The sequence below is a fragment of the Priapulus caudatus genome, unplaced genomic scaffold (assembly GCF_000485595.1).
Source record: "Priapulus caudatus unplaced genomic scaffold, Priapulus_caudatus-5.0.1 Scaffold13, whole genome shotgun sequence".
NCBI lineage: Eukaryota > Metazoa > Priapulida > Priapulimorpha > Priapulimorphida > Priapulidae > Priapulus > Priapulus caudatus.
Genome location: NW_014577074.1, coordinates 96,473 through 120,843, shown reverse-complemented (window position 1 = coordinate 120,843; position 24,371 = coordinate 96,473). Strand labels below are relative to the sequence as shown.

The window sequence follows — 24,371 nt, the reverse complement described above, 5'->3', positions numbered from 1 at the left end:
GATGCATTACATGAGTTGAGTGACTCAAGAGTATTCTCGAAGACGGATCTCGCCTCGGGATATTGGCATGTTAAGTTGGACCATGAGTCGAGTTTACTCACAGCATTTCCGATGTGCTTTGGAAGATTCCGATGGCTCTGGTTACATTTCGGTTTGTGTTTGTCATCAGAAATTTTTCAGAGGAAGCTGCTGAAAGCCCTCAGCGATCTACCAGGGGTGATCTGCATTGCTGATGATGTGGTAGTTCATGCAAGAACCATGCAGGAGCATGATGAGAGACTGGGGAAATTTCTAGATAGGTGCAGGGAGGTAGGAATAAAGCTGAATCCTGACAAGATGGAAGTAGCAGTGAATACCTTCACCTTCATGGGCCACCGTATCTCGGCAGAAGGCCTGGGCATCGACGATGAGAAAGTGTCTGCGATCAGAGATATGAAGGAACCAGGTGGGTTGGAGGAGCTACGTAGGTTTCTGTGGATGGTCAACTACTTGGCCAAGTTTTCCCCAAGGTCACCACATTAATCCATCCACTCCACAACCTGCTGAAGAAGAATGTTGCGTGGACGTGGTCCACGGCGCAGCAGGACGCGTTTGATCAGGTGAAGGACAGGATCACAAAAACGCCAGTGTTGGCTTTCTACAATCCGGTTAAGACCCTCACCCTAGAGAACGACGCGTGTGAGTATGGACTTGGATCTGCTCTGCTGCAAGAGGGCAGGCCCGTGGCGTATGCGAGCTGTGCTTTGTCTGAGGCTGAACGCCGCTATGCCCAGTAGAAAAGGAGATGCTGGCCATGACGTATGGATTGGAAAAGTTCCATCACTACACTTTCGGGCGAGAGGTTGAGGTCTGGACGGACCACAAACCGCTGGTGGCGATTTGCGCAAAGCCACTCTCGAAGGCCCCGAAAAGGCTACAGAATCTCATTCTGAGGGCACAAAAGTACTTATACTGTTTGAAATATAACGCGGGAAATGAGATACTGTTGGCAGACGCGCTGTCTAGAGCACCCACTTCACAACCAACCAGGAGGAGGTTGTGGATGTGCACAACATCACGTGCCATCCACTGAAGGATGAAAGGTTACTTCAGATCAGCGGTGCTACGTTGTCAGATGACACTCTTGTGGCCCTGGGGCAGGTCATCATGAAAGGATGGCCTAGCGAGGTAAGGCACTTGACAGAGAGTCTACGTCCGTACTTTAGCTACAGGGACGAGCTTACCGTTCAGGGTGGAATCATCCTGCGAGGTGGACGAATAGTCGTCCCAGTCAGTCTAAGGAAAGAAATGAAGGAGAAGGTACATCAGGGGCATCTAGGAATAAACTCGTGTCTACGGAGAGCCAGAGACCTGATCTTCTGGCCGGGTATGTCGGCAGAGATCCGACAATATGTGGAAGCATGCGGTACATGCGCGACATATTCAGTGAAACAACATGCAGAGTCACCAGTCATTGCAGAGGTGCCTCGGAGACCTTGGCAAAGCGTGGCATCGGACTTGTTGTCGTGGGCAGGCTGTGATTACCGTATATGATCGCGTAATAACCGCGGGCGCCTATAAGCCGCACCTCAATTTGAATCGGGTAACCAAGTATTGCGCCTAGTATATTTCCCCTCACGGTGTGGCGCACTTATAAACCGCAGAGCAAATACAGGGTTGAAATCTGAGGCCAAATTTGCGGTTATTACGCGAGTATATACGGTACCTTGTCACAGTGGATGATCATAGCAACGTCTCTGATGTTGACCGGCTGCGTGAGACAACTGCTGAAGCAGTGATTATGAAGCTTAAGGAGCACTTCTCGAGATATGGTATCCCTGACACGGTCGTCACGGATAATGCTGCTCAATTCACATCAGCGAGGTTCCGGTCATTCGCACGCGGCTGGAAGTTTCACCATGAGTTAATCAGCCCTGGCAACAGTCAGGCCAACGGGGCAGCCGAGGCTGCTGTAAAGATTGTGAAGAGGCTCATGAGGAAGAGCAAGGCCTCTGGGGAAGACCCATTCTTAGGTCTTCTAAATGCTAGAAACACACCAACAGAGGGGATGTCAACCAGCCCAGCTCAAAGGCTGCTGGGGAGACGCACAAAGACTGTTATGCCCATCAGTGAAGCAAAGTTGAAGCCGGGGTATGCTGACCCGATAAGGGAGGCGCAGTCTAAAGAGAGAAAGCGGGTGCTTGGAAAGAGCAGGCGTAACTGCAGGGAACTTAGCTGGCTCACAGTTGATAACACTGTGAGGATGCAGCCGCTGGTTCCCGGGAAGAGAGAGTGGCAGGAGGCAAGAGTGTCAAAGCAGCTGATAGGTCGCTTATTTGAGGTGACCACGGAACAAGGAAAAGTGTTCCGAAGGAACAGACGCCACCTCAGGAAGTTTGACAAGTCAGCACACTTGCTGCCGCCTCAACCAAGCCAAGCCAAATTAAGCATTGCCACAGAGAGCGACAGCCCGCCACATGAGCCACGACAAGAGCTGCGACAAGCGACGTCGCCGGCGTTGCCCACGCAAGTGCCAATCGCACCCCCTTCCGACGTACCTCAGCCACCGTCAGCATCGGCGGTTGGCAAAACAAAGATGGCAACAGACGCCGATGTAAAGACAACCAGATCCGGCAGAACTGTTAAAATGCCTGTAAGGTTTAGGCAGTAGCATCAGTAGTATCGGATGATAGAGTGACACGTCTTATGTTAAGCGGTTTTATTTTATTCAGCTATGATCGTTCATTTATGTAACACGTATCGGTGGCACAAGAAGGTATAATTTGTGATGTATTGATGATATTTGATACAAGTTAAATTCTTGTGAAGTGATAACGTTAAAGTCATACTACCTATGAGGATTGTGAAAATAGTTAGTTTTGTGTTCTGTTATTTTAATAATTTTGGGTCGTGTTACTTTGATGACTAAAGAAATAGTGTTGATTGGTGTTGAGCTAGATCGAGTTTTTCCAAAAGGGGAAAGATGTTAAGTGTTGTAAAACATGTCTGGAATAGCCTAGTCAGCCACTAGATGGCGACACACGTGGCAATATATGGGTGTAACGTACACGTGTATACACGAGGCAGTGGACAGGGCACGGAGCACGGAGCACACGGTTGTGTAGCTGAATAAATGCTTGTGTAAACGTTCTCCACTGGTTCTGGTTTTGGCTATGACTTCGGGGCTGTGCAGCACGTAACACTATCTATCTATCTATCTATCTGGTACACGTTTAAAGTTGCAGAATAACTAATGCAGGCCTTTTCATGGGTGGAAATTGGTACATTCAAGTAAGATTAATAATTTTTTAGAATTTGCTAGAACCTATCGAAAGTAGTGGTGCACATTCTGTATCAAGTCAGTGCACGGTGAATGTTGTTACAGGGGTCGAAATTAGATTTTTATTATGGTATCCATTCGGGATACCAGGTATTGAAATTTGGTATCCCCCCAAAGATCTGGCGTTCCATTTTTTGGATAGTAATTTCAACAATGTGGGTATCCAAAATATTGAAATATGCAATAATAGCATTTGAAAATTATTAATATGTAATGTAATTATTATACATAAAACATGAAAACAGATTCACAGATATGCACAGACAAGTACACTGCAGACGTATTGTCTAGACGCATTGTCTGGTTTGCTTGATACAATGCATACACATCACAGGCATCAATGTATATTTATAGGCTTACACAAATAACAATTTCTCACCAAAGAACCCCACATTAAAAGTATAATAAAACAAAATTACAAAAATGTAAATGGAAATAATTACATTGTAGATGCGTTATGCGCACTACCGAAGTAGAGGTTCTGCAAGAGACTATAGATCTTCTCCCTCACCACCTTCTACCCTCCTCCTCGACCTCCTTCTTGTACCCCTTTTCTACCTCCTCCCTGTCCCCCTTTTCTACCTCATCCCCTTCTCCCCCTCCTCATCCACTACCTTTTTCCTCATCCTCTACCTCTTCTACCTCCACCCCTTCTCCCCTCCTCCTCTCCAACTACCTTCTCCCTCGTCCTATACCTTCTCTCCTTCCGCCTGTACCACCTTCTCCCCTCCTCATATACCTCGTCCCTCTTCCTCTATTTTCTCTCTTGCTCATACATAGTAACTGCTCAATGTTGGCACTCCTTGGCCTTTCAACATGTATAAAATATAAAATAAAATAAAATAAATTATTCTATGATAGAGCTCAGTGGTCAAGGCTATCAGTTAACTTCTGCTTGCGTGTGCACTGCGAATTCACCGCGGTGCGAATAAGAACACATTTTCTGTTATCCGCACCGCCGCAGTGGGAATAACCACTACGGTATTTTTGGTATTATGTAGATCCCTCTTGCACGCACCACATCGAACCATGCGACTCTGAATCGCATTATTCGATCCGTGGATCGAAGCATTCGATCCGTGCATGTTATATGTGATAAAATCAACCATAAAACAAAAAATCGAATTATGAAACAAAATACATGCCATACCCGGCGGGATACCAAGTATTGAAATCTGGTATCCAACACAAGAATCTACTATCCCGCGGATATCGGGATACCGCTAATTTCGACCCCTGTGTTAGGTCAATGACATGGCGCATTGTACAGTGCAAAGTGAATCCCGTTTATTTAGTGCTGCTGCAGGGGCCGGTTTATTTACTGCTGCTGCAGGGTCGCATTTATTTAATACTGCTGCAGGGGCAATTTATCACCGATTTTTGCCTAATTTTTTCCTCCTGTGACGTGGGATGACCTCTGAGGTCAAATCCAATGTGTCCATGACATTCAGCATCAAAAGTTACATCTACTGAGCATCCTTGGACATAGAGTATATGGTCTAGCACGTGGTCTAGAGTGGCCCATATTGATTTGCATCGAAAACAGACAAACAGAGAGACATTCACAAATATGTATTAGATATAGGACTTTGAGTTTGAATCGAAATATACAGGTGTGCAATTTTTACAAGTCATACTTTTGACATAATTTGTACTTTTCTTCTGCACTATTTACAATTTAATTCAATAATGTAATTCAAACTCCTCTGCCTCCTCAATGTTTCAACCTTTGCAATTAATTCGACTTTTTTAGGATAGTACTGACAACTATTAAAGTATTTCTCCTAAAATGCTGTGGTAGAGAGTTCCAACCGTCAATTGCTGCATAAACAGAAATTTTCCCCCTTGCTTCCCACCCTTAGTTTGATTATTGACACCTCACCTTCCCTGGTATTGAAACTACGTTAAGTGGTGGCAAATCTAGCAAAGCTACGTAGTCCAACATTCTGTGTCAAAGTTGGTAATACAATAGTTTTAGGGTGGCTTTATTATAGATAACCTAATAGGAGTGTCTATCTGTGTACCCTAGTCACAGTGCAATCAAGAATTGTGTGTCTAGTTTGTAAGAGAGAGAGGTTTCACAATAGCACGTCCTAGTTTTTATAGGGAATACATTGCACAGCTTCATCAGTTCAGTCTATATATGGCAACATTTTCATCTCCTTTACTCAAATATATCCTCAATTTATTAAAATTAATTTTGCATCAAAATTAAGAATACTTTCTGGGCAGACTTGATGTTGTTTAAATCGCAACTGTTGTAAATTGTAGATTAAAATCATTATCAGTTACTAATTCAAAATGAAAATTGGCAAAATGTGTGTTTTAGGTTGGTAATGTTACTGCTATATGTAATTAATCAAATAATCATGGTAAATGCAAGAAAATGTGTAGATATTTTCATCCTGGATACAAAATGCTTGAGTTGTAGTTTAAAATTGTGGTTTCCCTAATCTTTCAGGTAGATGCCTACTGCAGAGCTAAAAACCTTGTCATAGCCGGCTACTACCAAGCTAACGAAAGCTTCACTGCCAATAGGTACTTGTGACATGATAATACCTCATCTCAGTAGTTTTTTTTACTCCAGGATCATAATCGTTAGTCAAAACTGGGTCACCATGCCATGCATGGCCAATCCATGGCCAATCCATGACATGCATCCCACGGCAAATTATAAGTCTGACCTTTCCTTTGTAAACTAATAGTACCAGGCATGGCAATTGGCATACTGAGCTAACCCTGCAACAAGAATTAAAGTTGCAATGGGAAAATTTACAAGAACAACTTCATCTTTTTTGACATGGCCTGTACTTGCGCATTCCAAGAAACTTACTAGCTAGAGTGCACCACAATATGTAGCCTGTCAGATCAAAACATGCTGTAGGACTCAATTCGGACATTATGAGTTAGTAGTTTTATCAGAAAGACCATTCAATTCTGGTTATTTTGACACCAAGATCTTCTTCACTAGGTCATATGGTTCGGAAGTTATGAGCATTTGAGTAGTTGGAATCGGGCCGATTTTGGAAAACAAAGTTCAGAATAATTAGGTCATAAAGTTAAAGTTTGTTTTCATTTGGCCTTCATTTGGACAAAAATCTGAAAAAATATCTTACTGCATATTACACTTTTGGCCAGTTTTATTATCGAACATGGATAACTACTAAAGGTATTTATGACCAAAAAAAAATCAAATATATGACCAAATATATGAAAAAAAAGGAAAAAAAAGTGGCTTTTCACTACTTTTAGGTGAAAAATCACCTATAACTCAGAATGAACATTGAAGTCCTACGGCATGTTTTGCTCTGACAGGCTACATATTGTAACGGGTATTACAATTTGTTGATGTTCAGCAGATTAGTATCAGTATGATATTGCGTGTCACACCACTGACATGTCCGATCTCTGATTCATTCTTTTTAATGCCAAAAATATGTTACTTAATTCTTAAATGTTTTGTATTGGTTTGCGAGTGCTTGATCCTGAGCTGTCTTTTAGGAGAAACGTTTCTACTTGTTCTACATATCATGTCAAACAGGCAAATACATCTAAGTGAAGGAAGACTTTTCAATTATTTGACAACCATTGCAGCTCTGGTAAATAATAAATAATGCAGTGTCAGTGAGTAAACAATATTGTAAAACAATTTTTCAGTCCAGACCTGGTCTCGTGCCGAGTGACAGAGAAAATAGCTGAACACTTTGGTGATGCAGTATTGCTAATGGTAGGTTACTCAAAATTAATCTATAATAAGTTTTTCTTAAACTTCAATGTATATATTTCAACTTGAGTGTTTTTTTGTTGTCGTTCGAGTAGGTTACAGAGTGCCAATCATTGCATTTTAGGACATTCTTTGCTTTACATGTCAAGTTGGAATGCCATTTAAAATTTGGAAATTGTGACTTCTGTTTCTAGGTTGAGAATGACAAGCTCAAGTCAGAAGTAGAGAATGCAGCCTTTACTGTGTATTCAGTACACGATGGAAAGGCAAAGAAGAGGGATGTGCACAAGTATGTATCCTCTATTCGTAGTCTTGTTTTATACAGTGTGTTATATAGTGTATATATATTGTAGACCCCGCGATTTGTTTTTTTATATAGTAGCTCAAATATAGCTGCGTTCACACGTATACACGGCCTCGTTGGTGCTGAGTTCGGCTGAAATGCGTTCACACGACAGACAATACGCGGCCAGCGTGGTGCCGAATATACGCGGCTTAGTTGGCGCGGAATATGATTCCGCGCTAAGCAAGCCGCGTATTTAAGTACGGTACTGAATAAGCCGCGTATATTTTAGCATGTGAACGCTCAAGTACGGAACTGAAATCCTCGTGTGAACGCAGCTTATATACCTGGTTTGATTGTCATCTTAACCTCAAATATACTCTTATGTTCTTTATAGAATTGGAATATTATTATATATAATATTGTATTAGGTATTTAGTTTTTAGAGCATCAATTCCTGTCATGTTTGGTTCTCTATCATGTGTATTGTAGTTTCACTGCATATACAATCAAATCTATGTTAGCACACCACTATAAAATAAACACCTGTCTATAAAGGACCCTTGTTGCATTTCCCATTAGTGACACTTATACAGTGGAACAACCTCCATATAAAGTGCAGCAGATAATAAAGGACACCTAAGGGGTTTCTCTTGATTGGTCCTTTATACTCTGGTTTGACTGTATCTTCAGTTATATATCAAGTTCAGTGGCGTAGACAGGTCCTCAGTTGTGGGGGGGATGATTTCGCTGTTACTTCTATCGCAATGTATATGAATAGTGTGCGCGAGTAGCGCACACCGCGAGCAACTTGGCACAAAGCCCTTAATGGTTGGGGTCCAGGGGGCCACCTTAGGGCCCCTGGCAGGGTGCAGGGGCAGCGCCCTAGCCCGGGGTCCAGGGGGCGGAGCCCGTGGAAGCTCTTGGATTTTAGCAATTTAGAACCTTCAAGATGGCCGTTTTTGAGGGAATTGAAAAATATTGATATTGTAAGTGCAATTTTGTGAATTCTAGGGTAATTTTTTTCTATGGATCCCAGAGGTTTAATAACACGCAACACACACACAACCAGTGGTGGATCCAGACATTTTTTTTAGGGGGAGGGGGCGAATCATGCGAGCTCAAGGGCATGAAGCGCCCGGGGGGTGTTCCCCTCCCACTGTGTGGAATTGTTAAAAAGTTGCAATCTAAAAGCAATCAATTTTGGACATCTTTATCATAGAATATCAGGGTTTTTCTTCCTTCAGGGCGTGTCCCCTTCTTGTTTAGGGGGGGGGGGGTCCAGGGATTTTGAAAGTAACACCTCTTCGATGCAATTTCCTGCACTATGAGGTAGCACTATTAAACAATCTTCATCACAATAACATCACTGTTGAGTTGAGTATTTTTACCTTTGGGGACACCAAACACTAAAATGATTACTACCAAATCTGTGCTATGTACATGTCCTCACTGGGGTTACCAGTGCAGACTTACCTGGGCTCAAATACATTTGCCCTGAAAATTCTAGGGGGGGGGGCGAACGCCCCGTACTACCGACCCCCCGTTGACAACTACAGCACTGGAATCATCTCCCCCTGAAATTTTGATAAAACGTATATTTTACTAAGAAAAACTGCAAAAAAATATGAGGAAAACAACCAGATTTGAACCAAAAAGTGCATATTTTCACCCCTTGTACAAAATCGGGAATATACTTCCGGTCGGGTCTCAGCACCCCCATCCCCCCCAAAAGTGAGATGAAATTGAATTTTCCCATTCAATCCCTGTGAAAATTCAATATCCCAACTTTCAATAGGTCTGTTCTAATTTTGAATAAAGCAAGGATTTAACTTTCGTGAACAGTTGATAAGATTAACCGTCTGAGTTTCAGTAAAATAATGTCATTCTTGGAACGAGTTACAGCCATTTTACAGTAGATGTATGTCACGTTCTATTTCTGTAATAATACATTAGGAGAGTATGAATAGCGATGATGGATTTGTAGATAAATATCCAGTATTTATTCTCTGTAAAATATTAAATTTTTCCCCATTTTCTTCCTGAAAGTAGGGGCGATGAAAGCCACCCCACCTCAATAAGTGTGTGAGGGGGGGGGATATACCCCCATCCTCCCGCTATCTACGCCCCTGTCAGATGAACTCAAATTTGACTTTTGATATGCATACAAATATTCATAATCATAATCTTTGTTAGCAGTACTCTACAGGCGCCGCGGAACGATTTTTGAAGTGATTTTTGAAGAAATTGAGGGTGCTCAATTTGTTAAGCTCGACAGTGGCCAATGCAGGGTTTCGAGGAGGGTGGTAAGAAACAGGCGGGGGTATGCGGGTCCTCCCCCAGAAAATTTTGAATTTCCCATTTTCCTCCTGAAAGTAGGGGGGGGGGATGATTGTACACGCCCCCTCCCTCGTCAATAAGTGGGGGGGATGCATCCCCCCCTGCTATCTACGCCCCTGATCAAGTTTATCAGACAGGTGGAGCCACGACACAATTTGTGTAGATAGTGTAAATTGAAATTCATGACCATACATGTACTCATAGCAGGAGCAAAGTAAAAATGTATACCTACTAATAATGTGATAATAATACTAATTTTCGATAGCCGAATTGTCAAAATATGGCTGAGTTGTAAGTTTTGGCAAAAAACCTGGGTATTAGACATTTTCATGCTGCTAATGTCAAAATTCATATGAATTGCAATTCCCTAGGTGGGCAATTTATAGAATTTTGGAATGTGTAATGTCGAAATTATGATTAGTTAATGGTTTTAGCACATTACAAGGCACGAAGGTCAGAAACTGCTTTATATGCGACACATTAGGACATGAATATAATTTTGAACACGTGTAATAACATCATAGAGGAATTTCGGAACATGGGGTGTGATAATTCCTATGGTGCTACTCACATAATAACAGTACGCACCACAGTACACGTCCTTTCCACAAAATCACCAGTGCCTTTCTTTCGAACATTGCTAGGAAATCTCTATTTGACCCTCGGAAAATCGACAAGAGAGGCAGAGAGCGAGTTAGAGGGGGGCACGTGAGAGTGATAGAGCTTCATAATAGGACGTTTTAGTTTAGAGAGATACATGCCATTTACAAAACATCAGCTTAGGCATAATGAATAAAATATGGCGTTGGCAGCGTGCATTGATATCACTAAGTAGTAGTGCACGAGTGCACGAATATTGGTTTCTTGGTTAAGTACTTATATTCTATTTTGAGGCGTAGTCGCGATTAGCAGCTTGGCCCATAATTCGATATTCTTTGGCTCATAAATCATTTACAAAACAATCTAATTACGGGATTAATGTGATAAAATTGATCGATAGTGACTACAGTGAATTGGGTTGATTGTATTTTGTAAAAAAAGAGCAGTTGAAATTTCCGTGCGACGGCGTTCAAAGACCGTCAGTTTCACCATACGACTTCTCTGTAACGACAGCAGTCATATGCCGGACAAAGATTGTCCGTCGTGTCCCCCGTTTAGTTCCATCGTCATCTGCAATCTCTTCTTCGCACGCGTGATGCTATTATGATCAGGTATTGTGACACTAGATGGCGCTCTGGGTCAGCTTCGCCGGGTTTCGTGCGTCCGCCTCGGCGTGTTCGTCTGCGAGAGTCTCTCGCTGCAACGGCGTTGTCTTCGCGTTGAACGCAGCAGAAAAAATGTTGTTCAGACTAACGTTCTCGGAACGACGTGACGAATGCTCGATGACGAGGAAGTTCCGTCGCGGATCGATAGCAAGGCTTCCGTCAGACGCGGCGCGTACAGCACTCACTCACACGCGCGCGCGCGAGGATACAATGCCTCGTAAATTTTTTGTGCGAGTAGGTGGCAACCCAAGCCACGAGTCACGACATCGCGGCGGCCCTTGGGGAGGAAGCGTCGCCGGCAATAGAACCGTTTGCAATTTTTCCCCCATTTTACGCCGCCACCGTTTGGCTGTTTTCGGCTCGGGGCGGGAGAGGGGGAGGGGGAGGGGGAGGGGGATTTCATTCGCGCGCCCCCGCCGTGAACTCCAGCGAATTTATCGCGGACACTCGCGCAAGCGCGGTTGTGCGCAAATGGGAATATTTCCGTCAAAATTGTCTCAGAGTGGGTTCGCGCTCGTTCGGGCCGGCTATGGAATAATAACCAGGGAGAGAGAGAGAGTGAGCGCACGAGTCCGCCCCATTCGAGATGACAGGGAATTAATGGCAAAGCGGGAATGATTTCGATTGAAAAAAAAGTTGCGGTAGTGCGACGGTTGCCGGGTAACCCTTGCCGCGAGCACGCCGTGCTTACAGCATTGTCTCTCACGGACTAATACCGACTGGCGATGCCCAGCACTAGAATTTGCTGACGAGTATAGGGTCATACTGACCAGTACCCCTTTGTTACTTATGACCCCCTATTCGCTAGTACCAGGGGTGACGTCAAAAGGAGGTCGTGTGTCAGAGCCCTCCCCCTTGTAGGTGAAGCTTAGCTCTCTGTCGGTACAAAAAATGTGTAACTCGTTGGGAGAAATTTATTAAAAAAAGTAGCAGTCAGTCAGTTCATCAGTAGTGCTGCGCTAGTCGCAGTATCTTGTAAAAACAGCCAGCAAGTTGAAGGGCAGACCTATCCGAACGTACGATAGATTACAATATATCAATCGTTATAGATATAGCAATTATGACCAGTACCAAGGTATTTACCACACTGTCGCTTACTAGCCATTACTGGCTCCTTAACTGACCAGTACTGACTTCTACTGACCAATAAGTGCTTCTAGTGACCACTACTGGCTTGTAAGATCATGTGTTGGCTCGCAATGAGCGGTATTGATTTATACTGACCAGTATCGGCGTGTCCTGGAATGACCATTACTGACCCACGCCAACCCAGCCACTATGATGCGACCGTCGTGGCATGCGATCGTCACTATGAGCCCGTAGTTTGCAAGACGTTACTTTTGCTTCTCCGTGTGCGTGCACCACGCTGCACCCGCGTCTATCATCCCCTCGATTAATTTACCCCCGAGGTTGATTCAATAGGGTATTGTCCAGGGATCGGCAGTCCCGCTTGTCATCTTGTCAGCCTCTGAAAGGCGCATTCAGAGCGCTGAGCGAACTCTCTGCTTGCATTCACCGTCGTTATCGTGGCCCCGACGATGCGCGGAATGGGTGAAGTAGTCGGGAGTAGGAGTTGGGAGGCTGTGGCAGGCTAGCTTCAACATCTGTAGAAGTAGTCGGGAGTAGGAGTTGGGATCCTGTGGCTGGCTAGCTTCAGCATCTGTAGAAGTAGTCGGGAGTAGGAGTTGGGATCCTGTGGCTGGCTAGCTTCAACATCTGTAGAAGTAGTCGGGAGTAGGAGTTGGGATCCTGTGGCAGGCTTGCTTCAACATTCTGTAGAAGTAAGTCGGGAGTAGGGAGTCTGGATCTGTGGCTGGCTTGCTCTCAGACCTCATGTAGAAGTAGCTCGGAAGTTAGGAGTTGGAACATGTGGCTTGGCTGTGCAATTCAACATCTGTAGAGCTAGTCGAGTAGGAGTTGGAATCCTTGTGGCAGGCCTCTGCTTCAACATCTGTAGAAGTAGTCGGAGTAGCAGTTGGGATGCTGTGGCAGGCTTGCTTCAACACCTGTAGAGTAGTCGGGTAAGTAGGAGTGGATCCCGTGGCAGGCTTAGTTCAGCCATCTCTGGCGTGCGTAGCGCCGAGTGAGCCGTACAGTAAAAATACTACTAACAAAACCGATGACGATTAAAACGTGCGATTTTTTCCCCTCGCCCGACTCAGATAATTGCAGCATGCGAGCACAGGTGTGGTTGGAGAGGTGGGAGGGGAACGGGAGGAGAGCGGGAGAGGGTTTCTACACGCCGAATGATCGATTGTGTACGTGGAGTTACTAGATTGTTTGCGCGCCCCCCCCCCCAGTTCGATCGTGAGATCTGCACCTATCAGCACCCACCCACCAGCATCACACACCAGCACCCACGCACCAGCACCCACCCACAATCACCCACCTGCCAGCATCACCACCCACCCGCCAGCACCACGCACCAGCACCCACCCACAATCACCCACCTGCCAGCATCACCACCCACCCGCCAGCACCACGCACCAGCACCACACACCAGCACCCACACACCGTCACCCACCCACAATCATGCACCACACACCAGCACCCACCCACCAGCACCACACACCAACACCCACCCACAATCACCCACCCGCCAGCATCATTCACCACACACCAGCACCCACGCACCAGCACCCACACACAGTCACCCAACCACCAACCCACCCACCCACAAACACTACCCACCATCATTCCCACCAGCACCTGTTGCCACCACCAATCTGTCACCACCACCCAATTTCACCCCACCTTCTATATTACAATAATAATCTACTGGCGAACAAGAAGAGATATGGCTTCTTTTGGAGATGTTGGTTGTTGTTGTTGTTGCTTCCGAATGTAATAGCCGTCGTGTTAAAAAACATAGGAGGATGAAAAAAATACGGACATCTTCATTTTAGTGGTTGTGATTTAATTCGTTTAGTTGTGCAGGGTGGATGAGTTTGTCGTATGAGAGCAATGTTGTAGGGATTAGTTATCAAAATGATATCAAACACTAATTAAAAACGTGTATTTTTTGTAATTCCACTGTTGTGTAATGTTTTTTTAGTTCATCGTATTTCTTCTGACTACTTTTTTCCACTTCATTTTTTTCAGTAAATCCTATTATTAATTTCTTAGGAGAAGACGTAAAAAGGGGCTAAATTATCACGCGGATATTACGTGGCTACTGATGAGATTAAAGGTGTCATATCCGTGATCGCAACGCCAAGAAAACTGCGGGATATATAAGCCTTGACTAATTGATAATTCGATAAGTTGATGATAATTCGATCTAGTATCCACCAATTAGAGCATGCCATGTAGCAACAGGCAGTGCTGTTAGACTTGTACCTTAAAGATTATTATTGTGAAAACGACCGGGAACCTGTCTAACCAGTAGCTGGCACACTATGCCATGATATGCTAGTGCCAACGGGGACACCACGTCTTTGGTGGTAAAACCATGCTCGGTAACAACACTCTATCAATGTATTGTAGCACGGATTGAGAGCCTAGCAATGTTGACACTTCTACAACGTGATTATCTCTAGTTAAGGGTTCCTTACTTTTACTAGAGTATTATACAAGAGATTGACACCTGACACGTAAGTTGGCATAACGTTGACATTTATAGCTGAGGTGTCTTTGATTAGGGTATTGTGGCAAAGATTCTGAGCCATTTCTCTTCCCTTCTCTCTCGCCCCCCCCCCTCTCTCCCTCCCGCTCTGTCTCTCTCGCTCTTTCCCTCTTTCTCCCCTCTCCTCTCCCCTCTCTCTCTCTCTCCCTCTCCCCTCCCTCTCTTTCTCTGTCTTCCTCCCTCTCTCTGTTCTTCGCTCTCGCCATCTCCCGCTCCTCGCTCTCTCAGTATGTGTGTATGTATCTACAGCCGAGCTTTGCTTGCTTCCATCGTGCAGGGTGCAGGTGCAGGGCGCTGGCACGGCAGCAGCGATCACGGCGACCCTGCTCGCCACCAAGCAGCACTGGCAGCTCGTCGACTTCGACAATCACCTCGATGACGTCAGCCTCGACTGGACGAACGCCGACGTGTGCGAGAAGATACGCTGCGCCTTGTGATCGGCGACCGGTCGCGCGCCGAGGCTGCTGAGGCGGGGGGGGGGCGTCGCAGGAGAGAGAGAGAGAGAGAGAGAGAGACGGAGGAAGGGGTTTTACAGAAAAGTCGCAGCACGGGAGGAGGGAAAGGAGTTACACCGAAGCATCGCAGCGTGGTAGAATGAGGGAGGGGTTACACGGAAGCATCACCGTGCATGAGTAGGGCGAGGGGTTTTACGGAACATTCGCAGCGTGGGAGGGGGTGGGGTCGGGTTACACGACAGGGTGGATGAGAGGGCGGTACACCCGGAATGATCAATCACTGATCAATAATTGATCCAGCATTGCTATCGGAACAAAATATCAGCTCGGCCTAGACTGATTCTGTACGCCGTTTTCGGAAACAAGCTTTTGGCCTGGTGGGCGTAACGCGGACGTACGTTTCGAGCCAGTCTAGGTGGAGAATAGTTCGTCGATCCTATTTCGGTTGCCGGTATCGTTGTAAGGAAGACTCGCTATAGACTGACTCCATGAGTCGTTGAGAATCAACTTGGGCGGCAGACAGCGACTTCTGGAGCCAGTCTAGAAGAGGTGCGTAGAACGGTCGTGGTTTGAGTGCGCGCGACGCGCGTGTTGTATTGTGTTGTGTCGCGCGTGGCACGTCGCGTGTGTCGCCTCGGCCGTGGTGACAACGCCGGGGTGACGGCTTGCTCCGTTGTTTGTGTCGATATCCCACGTGCTTCATGTGCGCGTGTAGGTTTTTTAATCTTCTTTTCAAATGCGCAACTGCTGTGTTATCAAACATGACACGCGCACATAGAGAGGGAGTGAGAGCGAGAGAGATAAGAGAGGACTGAGAAAGCTAGAGAGAGAGAGAGTGTGTGTGTATAAAAGAGCGCGCGAAGGAGAGAGTGAGAGCGAGAGAGAGAAAGAGAGAATATGTAAGAGATCAAGGTTGAGCCAGCGAGATACAAAGGCAGACAGAGAGAATTGGGGTGGGGGGAGGCAAGAGAGCGAGAGTGGGGAGAGTGAGAGTGAGAGTGAGAGAACGCGCGTATTTAAATTAAATATGAAGGCACTTAGTAAAATAAGTAAATGAAAGGTTTTGCGTCTTCGCTTGGCGTAGGAAAAAGAAGTACATTTCGAGTCAATGCTAGTACAGTACCTGTTCAACACCGTCGTGCGATCGCTTCTTGTAAAATTATATCGCGTTGAAGAGTTGGCTGGAAGCTCTTCTCTACACGCGTACGTAGGGAAATTTGTTGATTTGCTAAAAGCACCTGTCAATGATGATTTTGCAAATTAGGGTGTTGCAGGCGGCAGCATTATATTAGTCTCCTGGCGCAATGGAAAAACAAAAAACCTTTTAGAGCTTCGGGCCATCGATTCGGCAGCCGACGGCGTTTTCGAAGACTTTTCTGAATTGCTGTCACCGAGTTTCTGAAATCTGCAATGCATGTATGTGCTGTCTAATGTTCATTCAATGTCATTGTCACTTCGTAGTAAGTATTCGTAAAGTCGTGTAACAATGACAGTACATGTATGTATATATCGCCGAGTTTCACCCGCACGCGTCCGTCAATGTGTCACCTCAATACAGATCTGGGCGTCGTCATGTGCTGTGTATATATGTATGCAGTTCATTCTGCCCGAATACACGATAGATGCGTCGCTGGAAATCAGATTGTTGGCTGAAATCGCGTATCCAATTTTCCTGTTTAAATACATGTAGTGTGATTGGAAAGCGTTTCTGAAGGCGGCGAGACAGATAAAGAGTGAAGTAATGAAGTGTCGTAACCGCCCTGAATGGTGAAAAATATAATAAAATGCGGCAGTAACGTAGTATTATTTACCTTGAATCCTAGTATTTCGCATTACTTTCAGTTATACTGACGCGCGCGACCATGGATCGTCTAAATCTGACGTCTTCCGTGTAGTAGTGAAATTTTCCGCGTAACAGTGAAGCTTTTCGTATAATAGTGAAATCGATTCCTAATAAAAAATGCCATTTCGTGGTAAGTTCGTGCGTCGTGAAACCGAAAGCAACCGTTAAGGGAGACTGAACTGGCGGGTGTTAGCAGCACTATGCGCTTGTGACGGCAACACACACCAAACATGCTATGAGTTGTTCAAGAGTCACTTGTCAGCAGGTTTCCATCAATCAATCATTTGATCGATCAACAAATTACTCATTAACTGATTATTCGATTACACAGTCATCTATACATCCTAACGCATGCCGAATTTACTTGTGTTGTTTGACGAGAGGATTAAGGCTGGGAACGTTGGTGTCAGGTTAATGGTTGCATGCAGGGATGGAGGAATTCTGTGCAGTATTGCCCGTGATGTAAACGAGTCAATACAAGGCAGCGTAAATGCGCAAATGCGCGTGAGTGTGCAAGGCGAGACATCGGCATCTACGAGGAAAGGTATTAGGCAGCGCAAATGAAGTTCTCTTGGATATTCCCCCGGCACCACCACCACCACCACCACTCGACGTTCACGCCGAGTTCATCTAGTCCGCCATGCAAGAAATACGCAGTTAGCTCGCCCCGCCATGCACGTCGCCGTGAATCTAATCAGTACTCGGATGCATCGGTGATTGATCGATTTATTGATAGATTAACTCATTGATTGATCGATGCAAATTTGTTCAGGTCACGAGCGGTTCGAGGAGCCGTCATTGCGACGGCGTCCGGCATAATGCTGCTGGGTGGTCTCGCATCAAGCTGTTCCGCTGATTAAATCTTGTTCACGAGAGATGGATAGAGGCGTGCGTGCGCGCTTTCTATTTGTGTCTCGCAACTGCTCCATCCACTGCTGCAGCGCCCGCACGTAGCAGTCCATCCGTAACCGCCAAAGATGTAATACGGCTAACGGCGTTTCGGATTAGTATACGTGTCCGGATGCGTGTACGTGCGCGTGTGCGTGCGCACGCGCGTTTTCCTTCTGCGGCGGAAAGCGAATAAACTTAAAGGAATGATAGGTCCATTGATTATGCAATGTTGACGAATGCTAGAGTAACTGGCACACTGTGTAGTTAATAAGTACATTACCTTATAGCCAAACGCGTATTAGTTTGACCAATATCACTGCTGGTTACATTTCAAACAAGACTTGAAATCGGTTGTTGATATGTATCAAAGTATCATTTACGTGCCGTAAATGTCATCCAGGAGTCAAGCGATGACGTAAACATTTGTGCGGCCCGTATGTTTTGGACGCCAGATGAAACGGAGGTGTCAGCGGTGTAAGTGTAACCACGGCCACGGACTAAACATGGAAATAGAGTAAACCACACGTACTAATCGCGGACGCACGTGGACAGCCCTGACAAAATGTTCCTTATCACGAGCGTCCATGTTTACGAAATTACTGATGATAGCATTGCGTACGGCCGAGCATACGTGCGAAAATGTCCGGTGCACTATAAATCTGTATCACACCCGCTTCGCCGGCAGCGGTTTGAAACTGTAAACAACTGATTTTTGGACTGCGGATTTCAATTAGACATTTCTTAGTAACCAGCAGTGATATTGGACAAACTAATACCCGTTTGGCTATAAGGTAATGTACTTATTAACTACACAAGGTGCCAGTTACTCTAGCATTCGTCAACATTGCATAATCAATGGACCTATTATTCCTTTAATTTAAAAGATGAGAGTCGTTGTTTGTTTGCGTTTCCGAAAGCGTGTTCCGACAAAATCCGGAGCGCGTCGGTCGCTTCCGTCGGCACGTCTGTGAAGATCTTCATTAGCATCGCGTCTCGTGCGCTGATCAAAGAGATAGCACTAATTGTCACGCAGCCTCTTGTCCAGCCAATGCAGCCATTAGTAGAGATAGCGGATATCTCTAATTTTCGTCTCTTGCCTCTTATCGGCGCAGCCATTAGCCGTGCGCACGCATTACGCTGATTATCGTGTTATACGCTTCATATTTAGTAGTTGTTTCCTTATCTGAAAGATTACGATTTTTTTTTAAATAATTTTGTTTTCTTTCGTGTTGACGTAATAAATTGTTTGTTGCGCGTATATAAGTGGATGGTGATTCTACGGGCGTTCCAAGCGGAGGTCAGTTACGGCAAGGATAGAGAATCCGATTGATTTATAGAGCACCGTTATGTTCGCACTGACAAATAGGAGAACGAGACTCGCCCGGAAACATTCCTTCATAAAAAAACATGAAAGACAAATGCCGACATCGAAAGCGCGAGCAGACGGAATTGTTGACGGTCTGCGTTTTATTGAGAGGAGGAGGAGGAGGAGAAGGAGGAGGAGGAGGAGGAGGAGGACAGGCAGAGAGAGATTGAGTGAGAGAGAGAGAGAGAGAGAGATGGATAGCGTGTGCGTGTGTGCGTGCGTGCACGCATGTGTATGCGCGTACGAGTGTATGCTTCATGCTCACAACTGAATTGGAGGTCAAGGGAGAGAGGGATGGGAGGTAGAGTAAGAAAAGAGGAGTGCAGCGAGCGATTAGGCGAGAGCGTGGGAAGGAGGGAGGGAGAGAGCAAGTACGAGATGAGGGAGAGGGGAGAAAATTGTAAAAGCTGGCGTGAGCGAGAGAGGGAGATTTAAAAGACGATAGAAAGAAGGACAAATTGGGGATGGAGAAATTGGAAGAGACGAAGTGCGAGAGAGTGAGAGAAAGATGGTAGGAGGAATAGAAAAGAAGAAGGGGAGAAAGATAAAAGTGGGAGAGGTAGGGAGAGCGAAATAGGAAGAAGGGAGGGGACGAGAGAGACAAAGAGGGGGCGAGGGAAAGAAGAGCGAGGTTGAGAGCGAAAGAAGGAGCGGGAGAAAGATAGGAGAGGCAGATGCAGAGAGAGAGAGAGAGAGAGGGGGGAGGGGGGAGAAAGAAAGAAAGATAAATAGGAGCGTGTGTGTATGAGGGAGAGAGAGATGGGAGCATGGGAGAAAGAGAGAGAAAGATGGGAGCGTGAGAGAAAGAGAGAGAGAGAGAGAGAGAGAGAGGTGGGGAGGGAGGAAGAGCGGTTGTAAACTTACGGGGGAAATAAACGCGCACGCCTCGCGGCAGGCCCGCTGAGGCTCGGCTCACTAAACACCTTCAGCGCGGCGCCAACTGTCGCCGCTTCGCGAAATTCGCCTCTAAAGTTAGTTACGAATTCAAGCATCGTGGCGAGTGGCACTATTTCTATACGCCGTCGTCATTTCGTCACTTATTCCCAGAGACGGCGAGCAATGATAGATTGATATCGCTGCTGGATACGAGTTCAGGCGCAGTTTACGCGATAATCCGGGCGCATTTTATTATGCTAATTCTGTTTTGCGCCGCATGCGACAGTGGGCAACGGCGGCGCGTGACGCGCGCGCGCCCTCTAGGGTCCGGTTCAGGAAATTCGTGGCGCCACGGTATCGACGCAGCAGTAATGGCGATCGGATGTGCGCATGAGCAGAAGTGGTTCGGGATCGCCTGCAGAATGCGTTCGTCGTGAAACATTGCTAGGGACGGATCCAGCGGGCGGTCTGTGAGCGGGATGGGGGTCACGAACACTCCCTCTTCTGGTTGCACGCTTAATTTCTCCAGTGTGCGGCAAAAAATTTCCGCAGTTGAAATAGAATAAAGTGCGTCGAATTAGACTGCATTGCCAACATCGACGGGATTGCAACTTCATTATAAAAAACTTTGTAGGCGGCGGGAAGGGGTGTCCCGCTCTTGTTGCCGGCTTCTTCAATCAAATATAACCAGGCCCGTGTTTGCATTGTGCCATCGAAAATGTTTAATTTGTTCTACATTCGTAGTCGAAGGCGCCGACGATGTATCGACTTCATTATAGCGCTTGATGTTTATATGCTTAGAGGTAATATATTAGGTGTTGAGCCCCACGTTACACTTGCCTTGCGAGCGCCGGGTAAATGAAAGAGCACAAAACGAACAGACGGCATCAAATTTCCACTAGGCAGACTTTGTTTTCCAGCGCCGCAGTTCTGCTGCAGTTGCTAACTGGGTATACCGTAGTATTTTGCCTTTACCTTATAATGAATCGAGACCTGCGCACGAGAGAGATAGCGAGAGAGAGAGGTGAAGAAAATGTGTGTGTGTGTGTGTGTGTGTGTGTGTGTGTGTGGTGTGTGTGGGCGTGCGTGCGTGCGTGCGTGCGTGCGTGCGTGCGTGCGTGCGTGCGTACGTGCGGTGTGTGTGTGTGTGTGTGTGTGTGTGGGTGTGTGTGTGTGTGTGTGTGTGTGTGTGTGTGTGTGTGTGTTGAAAGAGAGAGAGAGAGTAAATGATGGATGATGCACAGACGTGAGAGTAAAACGACATGATGCGCGCGCGGTTAAAGTGATTACGTCACCGTAAATAGTAAATTAAAAGAATTGTCCACTTTTTCACAAAAATACGTAAGTGATTCTGATAACTTTCATGGTTAAATTGCTGGCATTATCCTTCCCTATTTTGGGCTATTCGCGTTTGATGTGAGCAAACACTCGTGACGCATCACATAGCAGGCCTTTAATGTCGTGATAGCAACTATCAGCTCGAAATCGGGCCCAGTTTTTTTGGGATTTTTTAACTAGTTGAAAAACAACTGCTATCAGGTAAGAACTTTGAGGATACAGTTTAATTCGCTTAGTACTTACTGTTTTCATGGCAAAAAATTCGCAAACAAAATGTTTACAATTGTACACCAAGACAAATGTGTGACGTAGTCGCAATTAAAAAGTAAAAAACGATGGGTTGTGCGGGTAAAGGAGTAGAACGACCGGATGGCGGCGTACGGGATGGGAAGCAAGCTGTTCACGCGTGGAACTTTGCTTTCGTGCTACGCTAATATATGGATTTCAGCGTCACGTCGCCGTCTCTGCTCCGAGGAAATTCAGGGAGGACGCAGCTTAATGCTTGCATACATCCAGCCTCTCCTTATCTCTGCGTGCGTTGCTCTGTTCTCTCGTTTCTATCTCTGTCCTATAATCACCTGGGTTCTGCCTCCAATGGTTGCCTTCTATTTTCGCCTTTATGCCCGCTCTCCTGTCTCTCTCCGATTCCGCTCCTCTTTCTCGCAAGCTCGTCACTCACCCATATCTATCTCTACCTAATCTCCCTCTCTGCTCTGCCGTCACCGTATCAAAAATAAAACGGGACATCTCTAGTTTGTCTTCGTTCATCCTCTCTTCCCCTCTCCTCTCTCGCGTGATTCTCTCACTGCATTCGCCGAAATGAAACGGACGCGCACATGTCTTCTGAGTGGTAATCTTTTTATTCAGGCCATTTTAAGGTCGCGTGCTCGGCCTGACGCAAACAAGCATCGCGAAATTTGAATCACTTGATGAGGCAAATCGGGTGGCTAGAGAAATGCAATTTAGTGGCTACTTGGTCCGGCGGCGGACAGTATTGAGGACTCGATGCTGCAGATAAGGTGGGATGTGGCTCTGGCGATCGGGTACCTGCTGGACACCCGGCAGAGCTGTGGGATAGGGATATCATAGGGCCTGTGTACAATACAGGCATAGGCTGCTCTACTGTTGCGTACTGAGGGTCGATCATGGGATATCACGAATAGGCGGCCACTCTGCATAGGCTGTTCTGTGTTCCGAGAGCTACAGTGACAGACAGAGAGAGTAAATGTACAGTACATGTACATGTGCGGGCCACAGATACACGTAACAGCTGCAGGTAACGGCATCATCTACACATAGCGGGTCCATGCGTGGATAAAACACGTACAGGTACTAAGTACACATACATCCACATCGTACGGGTAGCAGGTTTAGCGTACAATATACAGCCACATGTACGGGATTATATCTTAAGCCTAACAGGTACAAAGTACGGGTAGCAGGTAGAGGTAACGGTGCCACGTAGCAGCTGGCTGGTACGGGACGTTGAGGAAACGACACCGGTACTGACACGCCGTACAAGTGTACAGGTATAGGCAGCCGCTACTGATTAGGCGGGTACAGGTACAGGTATAACACTGGCTACTGATTCTAGCAAGGTACAGGTAGCAGGTATAACAGACCGCTTAGCTGATAACTGGTACGGGGGTACAAGGTATAGGGACACTGGCTACTGATAGCGGCATTAAGGTAAGATGTATAACACCTGATACTGATGAAAGCGGTGCAGGTAGCAGGTGATAACACTCGCTACTGATACGGGTACAGGTAGGCAGGTATACACACTGCTACTGGACTACTGAGTTACGCGGTAGCAGGTATAAACACTGTACCCTGAGTTACAGGTACAGGTACAAGGTATTAACACCTGCTACTGAATCACTCGGTACGGGTCACAGGGTATAACACCCTGGCTTAAGCTGATACGGGTACAGGTACAGGTATAACACTGCTACTGATACGGGTACAGGTACAGGTATAACACTGCTACTGATACGGGTACATGTACGGAGCAGTACAGCACGGACGTACACACAGTACACAGCACACAGTACAGCACGGACACGCGCAGTACAGTATGGAGCAGGTACAGTACAGTATGGCTACGAGGAGGTATCACAGATCGTAGGTTATACGTCATGAAGGTAACAGACTCAGTTGATCTTGTGCGTGAGCATGCGTGTGCAGGTAATCGCCACTAGGCTTACCTCTATTGCACACATTCCCAATATGCGTGGCTCTGAAAACGCTTGCTTGCAACAAAGCACGTGAAATTACCTTCACAAAGTGGAGACAATTATAGTGATAGAAAACAAAATGATACACTTGAGTCGGTTCAGGTTGGGTATTATATGCGCGCTTAGTTCGGCCTGCCAGCACATAATGCCGGCGGACGATTAGCGTATATTTGAATTATCGATCAGAAAATAATGGTGCACTTAAGTTGACTCAAATTAAGATCGACAACAACTGTTGAAGGGCTAGCGTGAAATTTACAAATTGAATTTTCCACTGAATAGTGGCAGCATGCGGGAGCAATGACGTGGAGGGAATAGCAGCTCCCGGCGAAGAAACGGGTCACGGCTGCGCCCACACACGCACACGCGCGCACAAACACGCACACGCGCGCACGAGCAAGCACACGCGCGCACAAACACGCACACGCGCGCACGAACACGCACACGCGCGCACGAGCAAGCACACGCGCGCTTAAACACGCACACGCGCGCTCGAACAAGCGCACAGGCGCACGAACAAGCACACTTGCGCACGAACCCACACATGCGCGCACGAACACGCGCATGTGCGGACGAACACGAATATACACCCGCACGCACACCCGCACGCGCACGCACACGCACAAATACACGTATACTTCACGGACCGCGAAAATCCGTCAATATTCCTGCATCAACATTTCGCGCTCGTTCGCTGTCTTTATTTCGTAACTATGGCGATGCTGATGGCGATGATGATGGCGATGATGATGGCGATGATGATGGCGATGATGATGGCGATGATGATGGCGATGATGATGGCGATGATG

The 24,371-nt window shown here is 46.2% G+C and overlaps 1 protein-coding gene across 1 annotated transcript in view; it reads left to right on the top strand.

Moving 5' to 3' along the window:
• The window catches only part of LOC106808619 (ER membrane protein complex subunit 8-like), a 22,781-nt gene extending 5,953 nt beyond the window's left edge, over positions 1-16,828 (top strand). The window contains exons 2-5 of the mRNA XM_014811413.1: positions 5,781-5,857; positions 6,977-7,046; positions 7,238-7,332; positions 14,834-16,828. Coding sequence (XP_014666899.1) covers positions 5,781-5,857; positions 6,977-7,046; positions 7,238-7,332; positions 14,834-14,993 — 402 coding nt within the window. The 3' untranslated portion in view covers positions 14,994-16,828. The remainder of the gene's footprint in view (positions 1-5,780; positions 5,858-6,976; positions 7,047-7,237; positions 7,333-14,833) is intronic.
• Positions 16,829-24,371: the final 7,543 nt, after the last annotated feature.